We start from the raw sequence: 11,717 nt of genomic DNA, 5'->3' as shown, positions 1-11,717 counted from the left end.
CATTTTAAATAGCACTTAATGACTGACTGAATGGAAATGACAATAAATGAAAATGTAAAACGAAAAAGCGATCATGAAAATGTTTCCAATAAATGAATAAAATAATTTTTGACCACTTTGTTGTTCAGATATATCACATATTTGTAACTGAATGATGCATTCATTGAAACAAAACACAGTATAAACTGAGGCAGGGACGTGCACAGACATTTGGAGGGGCTATTGCTCTAAACTAGAAAAAGGGCCACCCCCGAAAAAAAACATAAGACCTTTTGAAACTTGTTTTTAATGTAAAAGAAACCAAACGATTATTACATTAACTAATTTGAAGAGTAATTCACATCTCTTAACAAAATAAGCTAAGGCGACTACTTGCATTCGGTAACTTGATTTAAAAAATGAAAACCAGGGACATTTTTTGTTTTGTGGTCCATATCTCATTAAAATATCTAATGTTAGTAACTATTTAAGACACAATGGGGACAATTCTGTTCTAATGTAGTTTGACCATTGTAACTGCTGTGCAGTCCAGACATACTGATAAAATAGGGCCTCTATAATTACCTTAAATAAACTCACTAATTAATTAAACCAGTTCAATACGCATTATTCTTATTCTTATCATTCTTTATGAGCGCAGTAACGGTAAGGTATCTAATTACTTGTTTATTTAGTATTCCATAACTTAATAACAGAGATGGTCAAACTAAAGTGGTAGAGACATGGCAGAAATCCTACAATTAAGCGGGGCAGTGAAGTGTTCTCCTGTGAGAGGGCGATCAAGAGAAGAGAGCGAGCGGCCCCGTTGAGGGAGTTTACCATAGACTGTATATATAAAGGAGTTTACAGATGAAAAGACACAGAAAGACAGAAGCTCAATAACAAGTAGGCTATATTTAGTTGTTTTTTTGTAAATAACCGACGGTATCAAGAGGAAGTAAAGTCCCCTGATTTGTCCCTTATACCCTAACTGCCATGAGACAACTCAAAATCAAGTTTCCAAAATCCGACACTGAGGTGGTCTTAACGCACCGGCAGATGACAGCGCTGACAAAGTAGGCTTGTTTGAGACAAGCGAGACCTGCGCAGACCTGCGCAATTGCGATCAACGTCTTGCTAGTGCGTTGCATGATATTGGGTGTTTCTCAATCGCGAGTACGCTTGCTTGGTAGCACATGTCTGCCGAGCATCTTGCTTCAGAAGCGAGTCAAGAATACTTCCTGACATTCGGAAAACAAAGAGTGGAACACGCTAGCAAGTGTGCAGGTGTGCGTCATATGAGAGGCCCCGCCTCCTTACATCTTCCGCCACAGATTTGGGGAAATTGGTCCGTGCGCAAAGCATTGTGGGGATTTTAAGACCGCGAAGTCTACTCATGTGCACACTCGATATTTCTCCAAACGGAGTACGCCGGGCTCGGTAGATTTCCAAGTATGCTGGAGATTGGAACAGTACTTCGGCGGCACTCGATGACGTAGTATGCTTGAAATAGTGGCTCTGAAGCAGCTTTACTCGCGATTGAGAAACACCCGGTTAGTCATTTTGTCCGACTTGCTCTGGAGGCTCGCCTACATGAGACGTTGAAATCTCGCGGGACAAAGACGCCGGCAGACTTGAGAGCGAGGCGCGGCGAGGCACGGCGAGGCGCGGCGAGGCACGGCGAGGCGGCGCAGTTTCTCTCCACGGGCTGCGGAAGCGAAATGCTTGATGGGAAACGACCATGGATGTATAATAGAGTGGCGAAGTCCCTCCCCTTCCGGTGGACCTCCATGGGACCTTATTTCGGAAAAATTATGTATTGAAGTCAATGGAGAGAGAAAGATTATCTTTCGATCCCGTTTGAATTGTGCCACGAATTACACATATGATGTTTGTCAATTTAAAAGATAATTTTGCAAGTAAAAAAAAAAAAAATGTGTCGTAAAACTGTGAAGTAACACATTTGTTTGTGTGAAACGCTCAATGAACTACATCTCTGGTCTCACAGAACAACACACGTCACCAAGATGGCCGTCACTACTGTCAACAAAACGATTGACTACCCTCACTATCACCACAATGAAACACGTCCTGAAGAATGTCATGCAAAGCTGCCTGCCTGCCTTCCTTTGATTCTCTCTGAACTGCCTGGTCGTTTTAATGTTTAATGTCAACCATTTGTGCAGATAGCATGAAGTAGAGAAGATCGCTAGCGTTAGCGTTAGCATTTCTCCCCCGGGCTTAAATTGTGTATTATAGAATGATCACACCGGTGACAGTACTATTCAAAGGGTTCACAAAATATGACTACTACTCTTACTGTTTAACATGTTGGGTTACTTCATGTTACTTCATGTTAAGGCTAATAAAAATGACACGGCTGTAATGCTAACTAACGTGCTAGCTACTAGCTAGCTTGATCCAGACACTCCTAGTCCTTTCATCAGACGGGAAGCGAAAGAACGAGCAAGACCCATTGCTGGTATGATAACAACCTGGTACTAAGCACACAGGCATCTTGTTAAAGTTATCTTATCTTAGCCGCGCCATATAGATAGATTATATCTATATGGCGCTGATCTTAGCTAGTGGAGGAAAACAATTGTGACATCACTTACGCGACTCTGGGATTTGTAGTCTTTCTAGTTGCGTATTTTTCATAGTCTTATATTTCAACAGTTTTACGACAAACTGTGACTTTTTTTGACATGGAAATTATTTTTTAAGATTGACAAACATCATATGTGTAATTCATGGCACAATTCAAACTGGATCGAAAGATAAGTTTTCTCTCTCCATTGACTTCAATACATTATTTTTCTGAAATAAGGTCCCATGGGGCGGAAGTAGATGGGCGTGACTTCGTCACTCTATAAGAACGACTCGCTGGTATCTCGAGCTGAGTGCTCATTGGTGGTTTTTACCCCGTGCTGGTGATGAAACTCTCCATTGGCTCGGCAAAAGTGTGTTGTTGTTTTGTGTCAGTTTTACGTCGCCAATTCCATTCACATTTTCATCATTGTTCCACAATGTTTATCATCATGACATTAATATCTATATATTTTATACAATACTTGCACTGCTTACCGTTGTCATACTTTATCGATTTTAGCATATTCATACACACTGTTAATACTGTTCTGCTCATAGGCTACTGTGTATATAGTGTATTCATACCCCTCACTGTTTATTCATCATTCAATTCATTCTATATTTTGTTCTGTAGATTGTGTACATTACTTTTCACTTTACTGCGTTTTGCACTCCTGGTTAGAAGCTAAACTGCATTTTGTTGTCTCAGTACCTGTAATCTGTGCAATAACAATAAAGTTGAATCTAATCTTGAGCAGGAACAAATGTATTTACTTAGTACATATCTGACATTAACGATTAAACACATTTGTGCATTCTTTATAAATGCAAACCGAGTCAAGCCGACTCCGGACCTTAAAGTTGTTTGCAATCCGCCAAAAAACCGAGAGAAGAAGAAGAAGAGAAAGAAGCCTACTCCGAGCTGTCCGACTTCAGGCGAGCTTTTTGAGACCTCCCCCGGCTGCGATCGGCTATTCTCGTCTACTTTCGAGGCGAGCCGCAGCTCGTCTCAAACAAGCCTAGTGTGTTTCCTGCAGCGAGACGCTACAATGCTAATTGTGGGCTTATCATGTTGATTCGGCCACAACAGAAAAAATAAAAACAAACTCTCGCTCTCTCCAGAGGGGCAGGTCAGCCAAAAAGGCCAAACGGGCCGTTGCCCGGGCAACATTAGCCCGTCCCTGAACTGAGGAGTGAGTCCTGTGAGTTTCATGTGTTTTCTTCACTCTGCTGGGAAACTGCTCTCATGTCAAGAAGCAACAGATCAGTGCATGCGCTGCATCGTCCAATCAGTGAGCTATACACAGTAAGGGGGCGGGGAGAGTATCTGAGGATTTCACCGGAGGATGGTCTGGTGGTTCCTCGGTTATCGCTCCTCCATTATCGCTCCTCGCTCCTCGCTCCTCGCTCCTCGCTCCTCGCTCCTCGCTCCTCGGTCCTCCGGCAGAAATAAGCGCCATGGGACGCTACTCAAGATGACAAATCAACTTCCGGTGATACCGAGGACCGACGAGCGAGGAAATGAAAATAATCGACCTGAGACGCAGCCGCAGCCTCTCTCTGGCTGCGTCTCAGGTCGACTATTTTCATTTCCTCGGTCGTCGTCCCATTGCTCTTAAAACTCATTTCCCTGCTTCTCGTGGTTTCCTTGCGTCTCTCCATGCTTCTCTGGTGGGAGGGACTAAACGCAGGGAAACGACGCAAGTGAGGGACGCAAGGATTCCATTTAATCGACCTGAGACGCAGCCTCTGCCGCTCTCTCGTCTCTTCTTCTGTGTTTCTCTCCCTGTATCGCTCACTCGTCTCTTTCGCTCCCTGTCGGCGGCGGTTAAAATAGAATCGGCCCGTCAAAATTGAAATCCCCTATTAATGTATTGATTATAGGTCCGGGGCCGTATAGGTCGGCGTCTGGGTCTGGACCCGGACTGCGGTCCGCCTGTTACTGAACTATGGAGGGCGCGGTTTGGGATTGGGCCTTACTCTGCACAGATGCTGTTGAGATTATTTTACAATGTGATTCACAGGTTGAAAATGTGACTTGCAAACTGTCATTGTTTTACAATATAATGCTGTGGTCAAAATGCAAAGTTCCACAACCCCCGCCAACAGATGTGCTATGTTATTGCAAATCTCACTGCTTTACAGACATACAAATTAATTAAAAAAAGTATACTGGCATGCTCATGACTGCATAATAGTTTGCAACTTTGCACACATGCTTAGTTTTGATATAATTTCATCATACAACTACAGTCAGATATTAAGGAGAAAAAGCAATGTAATTTATCCTGTAAACCCCAAGAGAAAAAACAATAAAAAAATTCTGAATAATTTTGCTGGGACTGAGATGTAATGTTGTTAGCAATAAAGGCAGCATTTGTGAGATGGAAACTTCTGATCACTTTTTTGACAAGTACATTATTCTGTGGTGTTCTGGATTGTTTTCCAAGTCTGTCCGTCAAACCAAAATTCAAATAGCTGGTCCTTTCACAAGAGAACATTTGTGTTTGGGTTTTAAGAAGGACATTAGGATTGACTAAATATTTAAAAATCTGATAAAATTGTTTAATTTTTAACATAAAACCCCCTTTTCTTAATACAGACAATGTGGACAATCATCTCACTGCTTTGACACTAATGAACAGAATAAATACAACGTCTCTTCTTAGAGCTTGTGAAAGAACCAAGACATTATTATGATTACCCCTACTCTTGAAGAGTGTTATCAATGTTTATAATATTATTTTCTCTTTATTTTTAAATTATTTATGTAATACTCTATATAAATATGGTTACTATTTTATAAAACGTGAATTATTTTCCTATGTAATGTGTTTAAAAAGTGTATTGTCGGCAAGGTAGGCCTACTTGCAAAAGAATCATCTCCAATAAAGGAAAACAAAAAAATACATAAAATGGCCAAGGCATGATGACCCGCCTCACTCTCACTCTCATTGGCCAGTAGTCGTTGCCTTGGTTTATTGGATTGGTTAGGCGGGTCATGCCAAATATGCCCCTGTCAGGCCTTTGTCGTCAAATTCTCTTAGGGGTGGAACATCCTGCAGTTGTACGCTTCTGGATTGGGTGATGCTCTTCAGACCGGGAACATTTTAAAAGTAACTGGGTGTGTGCAGTTTATGGATGTGTTAAGAGAACGGTGCGGTAACGTTTGTGCTAACGTTTGTCAAATTTCGAAGCCCATTCAAAATAAGTATTTACCTGGCAAAGTATCAGCCAGGTAGTTCATTTTAATTCTTAATGGAGCAAGAAGCACTGGAAACTCCCTCAGCTGGAACAAGCAACACTGGAAGCGACATGACGGACATCATGGTGGTGGATTTGGAGTCATTTGTTCACGTTGAACTCGACATGGAAAACAACAACGGGATTTCTGAAGTGGGAAATAATTTGTCCGGTTTGAATGAAGGTCAGTCAGTGTCATGGTGTGTTCCAATCATCGTTTAAAACACACCAACGGTGGCTAATGTCCGTGTGTTAGCTAACTCTGTTGGCCTGGCTAGTTCTCCTCTGCTGTTCTGAAACCTCCAGGTGGACGGTGGCTTCACTTCAGATGGGATGTCCTGATGTTACACTAACATCTACTATGAAGGTTACTTTACTGGTCGGTGTGCAATAAAACCAGCCGCTGATCAGTCTGGTGTTTTTGTTAACCTTTGGCATAATGTAGTTAACATTCCATGAGACACTGCGTATGGTAACCAATTATCCATCCCACAACATCAAAACACCAACGTGAAAACAGCTGCTGCATCTTGGGAAAGTGAGGCTGATAAAACGAACATTTTCCGCCCCTATTTGAATGAGGTTTCGGTGAGGGCTTCAACTAATCACTTCATTATAGAAGAGTAATCTACCAACTGTCGGTGGTTTGGGTTTATATCATGTACAGTAATAGCTCAGAGTCTCTGGTAATGTTCTCAATGTGTTTTGTATGATTTTATATTTATTATTATTATATTATAAGTTATTCCTTGGAAAATGATATCAAACAGAAAACACAAACTCATTATGTGTATTCTGGTTCTGATATATATAATGGGGAAGCAATAACAAGCACATTTTTGTACTGGAAAAACGACCTAAATGATTGATCAATCAACACAGTTTCTCATTCAGTTGTGGTGGTTCTCATTGAGATATATATATATATATATATATATATATATATATATATATACTCAAACCAATTATTCAATTCTGATTATATATCTATCTCTGAGGCCTCCGATATTTAAGGCTGTAGTAATGTATATCATCTGGGATAAGGCAAGCTACTGCAGCTGGAACTGGTTTCACCTGTTAGCAGAACAACATTCTAATGCTACTCGTGCATTTTAACTATGCATCTTCTGTTCCAAGTGCTCCTTTATAATAAGCTCTATAAAGGCCGCTCACACACACACACAGATTGGACGTGTGCATTGTTTGGTCGTGCAGAACTGATTCACTGGGTCGACCCAGTTCTGACCAAAACATCAGGCACGTGAATCTGTGGATAATTGCTATGATATAGCAACTGATTTGATTTGCAAGAAACGCCTCTCCTGCCCAAGGGTTTGGAGGTGAGTGAGAACAAATAGAACACGCATTTCACTTTCAGAGGCACAAACTTTGATACTGTAAACAGGGGATATGTTAGCATCAGGGCCACAGGATCTTTAATGTCTTCAAATATCTTATCTTTAGTACTCTCTACAGTGCACTGTTATGTTTGTTATATTTCAGACTGGTCTACTACAAAATGGCTTTTCTATTCTTCCCTGAGAAGGCAGTTCTATAAGAAGGCAATTCATCCAACAAGCGGAATTCAGCTTTCACATTAGCTTATGTTGGCTAGTGTGCAATTCATATTTTATTTATTTGAATAATGATTAATACTGTTGTGTAGTTTTGTAGATTTCCTTTTGTCACAGTAAGGGTATTATTTTTCCCTTTTTTTTTTTCTTAAAATAATTGAAGTGTTACCTTAAACTAAGAATTAGCAAATTACTTGACTAGCATGCATAGCTGGTTTATTCAGGGGATGTAAATATTACAAAATTGAACTAAGATATCTCCCAACAGCTCAGTCTTTGAATGAAGAGGAGGATGAAAATGAGAGTGACGATGACAGCGGCACTGACCATTTTAACTCTGAGAAGTCGGGCACTCAGCTGCAGAGGAGTGAGCGTCCTGCAGGAGGGAACTCTAATGTGCCCGACACCTTCCAGACCAGCCACCTGCTGTTCTACGAGAGGTTCAGGGCCTACCAGGACTACATGCTGGGTAACCACACCCTCTGACACATCCCACTCAAACACAATACAAGAATAACTGTTCCTGATCTCAGTGCTCATTGATTTATACATGTTTGTGTGTAGGAGACTGTAAGCCATCGGAGGTGAAGGCGTTCACAGCAGACTATCTGGAGAAGGTGGTGGAGCCGTGTGATTGGTTGGCTCTTTGGTCTACTGATGTCTTTGACGTCCTGGTGGAGGTGAGTCCCTCTTTCAGAAATGTATCCGTTAATATCATGAAATAATTTACCTCTATTTTTCACACCATGTGACCCTAATGTCACTCTTGAGTGAGAGCAGAGATTTGGATGAGCTTGTGTAAGTTATATATAAGCTGTTCCTAATGACTCGTTTCCTTTTTGTTTCAAAGGAAGTTTAAACTTAGTTTAGTTTTTCTAAATGTAAGAAAACCATTAAAAGACCGTAAGGTCAAACTGCACCACTTAAACCTAATCTGTGAATGCAAAAACAATGCAGAGAGTATCATGAGGTGGTTCTAAATCGTTTCCAACAGCTCATTGATTTGACACACAGTTGAGCAGCTGCCTGTACCCACAGAGAAAGTGGATCCAAACATGTTTACAGAGAACGGCTGTTCATGGTTTCAGGTGTGTGATGTGGACTTCAAGGATCTGAAGGCCTGTGTGCGGCTGGTGCTGCCCCTGCAGTGCGACACCCGGGGCTGTGACCTCACTGAGGAGGCCATGAAGGTCCTGCTGGGCGCCTCCGGAGACAAAGTCCCCCTGCAGCAGCTGCAGGTGGTCTTCGAGCTCTCTGGGGACTTTGATCAGACCGCCCTCGCTGTGGAGCACCTCAGGTGGGACTTCTGACTTCATCCTCGGTCCCAGTTCACATATTATTCTTTGTCCAGTTCTAAATGGTTTGACACTTTACTGAGTAGTTGTGCAATCCTCTTCTTCCTGCAGGTTTTTCTATGAACACATCTGGAGGCAGTGGGATGAGGAAGACGAAGATGACTTTGACTACTTTGTTCGTTGTGTGGAGCCTCGTCTCAGGCTGTGAGTAAACTTTGTGTCTGGGTGATGACGTCATATTTTATTCCCACAAATTGTTCTTTTGAAAATGTGTATACTTTCAGATATTACGACATCTTGGAGGACAGAGTGCCAGCCGGCCTGGTGGCAGAGTACCAGTCCTTACTGCAGAGCTGCTCCCAGTGCTTCCAGCAGTTCTCCGTGCTGCGCAGCGGCCTCAGCACCGACTCTGACTCAGAGCTGGACAACGTGTCCATGGTGGAGGGCCTGCAGCTCTACGACCAGCTCGAGACGCTCAGACGCAAGCTGCACATCTTCGAGAACCCCCTGCTGAGGTGAGACGTGGTGTCTCATACAGTGTGTCAAAATCACACACAGCTTTTGTAACTCAACCAAAACATAATTGTTTTTATTGTACCAGGCTGTACACATGTTTATTTATGTTGTAAAGTTGGGCGTGTTAACATGGGGATCTTTTGAAGTGGTGCAGTGATGGAGTTCAGGCTGACCCAGAAGTTGGCTTTGCTCAGGCTCCCTCATAAAAAGTAGAGGGATGACGTTTTGTTGTGGCAATTTAGGAAAGAATGAAACAGAGGAATCAATAAAACACAAACACAGATATAGTTGATCAATTATTATTTCGTTGTACAACAATCAATAACTAGAGAATGCAATTCCTGAAGAAATTGCTAGTGGGAATGCTTTATGCTGAAAATCTGACGCTAAACTGCTATGCTGAAATGTAATGTGTAAGAAGAAAGTGAAGAATTTAGATTGAAATGATACATGAACACTGGGGGCTTGAATGTGTGATGAGTGAAGAAAAGAAAGTAAAAAGGCTTGGAAAAGCAGCAGAATATTTGAACTGCAAACTTTTGAACTAACTTGATGGCGAATGATCTGTCGCCATGCCAACGGCATTTGATGACACCCCATAATACGCTTAGATGTGTTGATGGCTGCATCGTTACCAAACCTGTGAAGTTTTGGGCCGTTTGGAGCATTTTCACTGAAGTTATGAGAAAACCGTGTTTCATGGTGAGCATTGTGTTGCCATGGCAACAGCATTTGCTGTATCAGCATTCCCACTAAATAACATATAGTGGGAATGCTGTATCAGCATTCCCACTAAATAATGAGGAAACATTACCTTTGCTCTCAAGCAGTCATACAGTAATGCTCCAACCCAGTAGAATTTTACAGAGACATATATAGGACTTCTAAAATGACGCACACACATTTCCTTTACATGAACTAACATGCCATCGCATGTTTTTCCCTCTGAATGCCACACTTGTATATCAGAAGGTCATCATCTCATGACGTCTTTAGGAGTCATTAATTAACAAAGACTTAACTATATTATCATCTTTAGAGCCTCTTCGCACTTCCTCCAACATCGGAATCAGCTCACTTGAATTTGTATACATCTACTGATAATTAGCATTAACTAATTCTGGAAACTCAATAACACATTTGTATAGCTTATCATGTGACCAGGCATAAGACTGATATAACAGTATTTTATGTTTTAAACAAATAGGTAAATTCTCTTTAACTTCAGCTATATCACCTTTTGATATAGCCTTCAACTAAAGCTCCACCCCTCCTCTCCAGGTACGTGCTGGGCTACAAAGGGAACGTCCCCCAGCAGTGTGTGCAGAGCCGGGGGCCGCGGGCCTCAGGAGTGAAGGGGGTGCATGTGGTCACAGCCTCCTGTAGCAGCATGCAGCTGCAGAGCCTCCTCTCTGACAGACTGCTGCCTCTGTGCTGCACTGAGGACACGGAGATCCAGGTCAGCACGCATGCACACACACACACACACACACACACACACACACACACACTCTCATCAGTCTTTGTACTGGCACATATTCACAATACATTTAGATGACTGGATCTAGAGGTTGTCCTGGGTTTGATGCCACAGTCAGTAGCCGCGTTCACACCGGAGTACTTTTCCCCTTTAGTTCCGTTAGTACCCCTTATGTTGCGTTCACACCAAAAAGAGTACTTAGTGCTGGCAACTTTTACCCCCATTTTTAGTGCCTGCTAGAGAGGTGGTACTATCCTGGGGAGGAAAAGTGCCCCAGTTCTGATTGGCTGGGCGAATTGCAAACCACGCCCCGTAAAACTCTGAAAAGTTTTGTGAAGCCGCCATTGTATTTGTGGCATTAGCATTATTAGCATTAGCATTATCCCCGCGCACCAACGGACAGAGACTAACTTATGGCAAAAAAAAACAAAACATGGGAGTGGTGGAGATGAGGAGGTGTCGGCGTTCTGGCGATTTACTCTGAAGGCTTCAGTAGAAGCTGCTGGGGGTCGCAGCAGCTTCTACTGAAGCCAGTCCCCAACTCCGGGGACTTCCGGCCGGGGGACTTCGGGTGGCAGTATACGCCGTGAAGTTGTTTGCTGCCTGCCAGTAAACCCAAAGCAGAAGAAGACGAAGTGACGTCAGCGGCTCATTTGCGTACTGCAAAGTACGCGGTGCGAACGCGGCTATTGTGTACATTGACTCAGCTCTATCTGTACTGTACCCAGTGGTGTAGTGGGGATTTTTTTACTGGGGGGACGCTATTTTAATTAGGTCATCCCAAACAATGCCACACAAGTGCGCACGCGCGCAGTGCACTCACAAAACGGGCAGACAGGTCCACAGAAACTCCCGGTATGCTTAGTCCTACTTTAGTTACTGTACTGCAAAAAGCAGACGGTGCTGCGCTCAACACACACAGACTCAAAACCATGGACACACTGGCACATAAATTACATAAACAATTTATAGGCCTAAATTGCATAAGCTACAGTATTGCAACTAAGCAGACAGCGCTGCTTCTCTCTTCTCTCTCTC

General features: G+C 42.5%; 1 protein-coding gene across 2 annotated transcripts in view; it reads left to right on the top strand.

Annotated features, from left to right (window-relative positions):
* Positions 1 to 5,662: 5,662 nt before the first annotated feature.
* shcbp1 (SHC SH2-domain binding protein 1) overlaps positions 5,663 to 11,717 on the top strand; it is a gene marked incomplete in the record, with an annotated part of 12,425 nt that continues 6,370 nt past the window's right edge. For both annotated transcript variants that reach the window (XM_034130540.1, XM_034130539.1), the window contains 7 exon segments: positions 5,663 to 5,998; positions 7,657 to 7,857; positions 7,953 to 8,068; positions 8,477 to 8,685; positions 8,795 to 8,887; positions 8,968 to 9,198; positions 10,481 to 10,658. In XM_034130540.1, coding sequence (XP_033986431.1) covers positions 5,830 to 5,998; positions 7,657 to 7,857; positions 7,953 to 8,068; positions 8,477 to 8,685; positions 8,795 to 8,887; positions 8,968 to 9,198; positions 10,481 to 10,658 — 1,197 coding nt within the window.

This window comes from Trematomus bernacchii, unplaced genomic scaffold (genome assembly GCF_902827165.1).
Source record: "Trematomus bernacchii unplaced genomic scaffold, fTreBer1.1, whole genome shotgun sequence".
Taxonomy (NCBI): Eukaryota; Metazoa; Chordata; class Actinopteri; order Perciformes; family Nototheniidae; genus Trematomus; species Trematomus bernacchii.
This window is presented reverse-complemented; position numbering and strand designations above follow the sequence as displayed.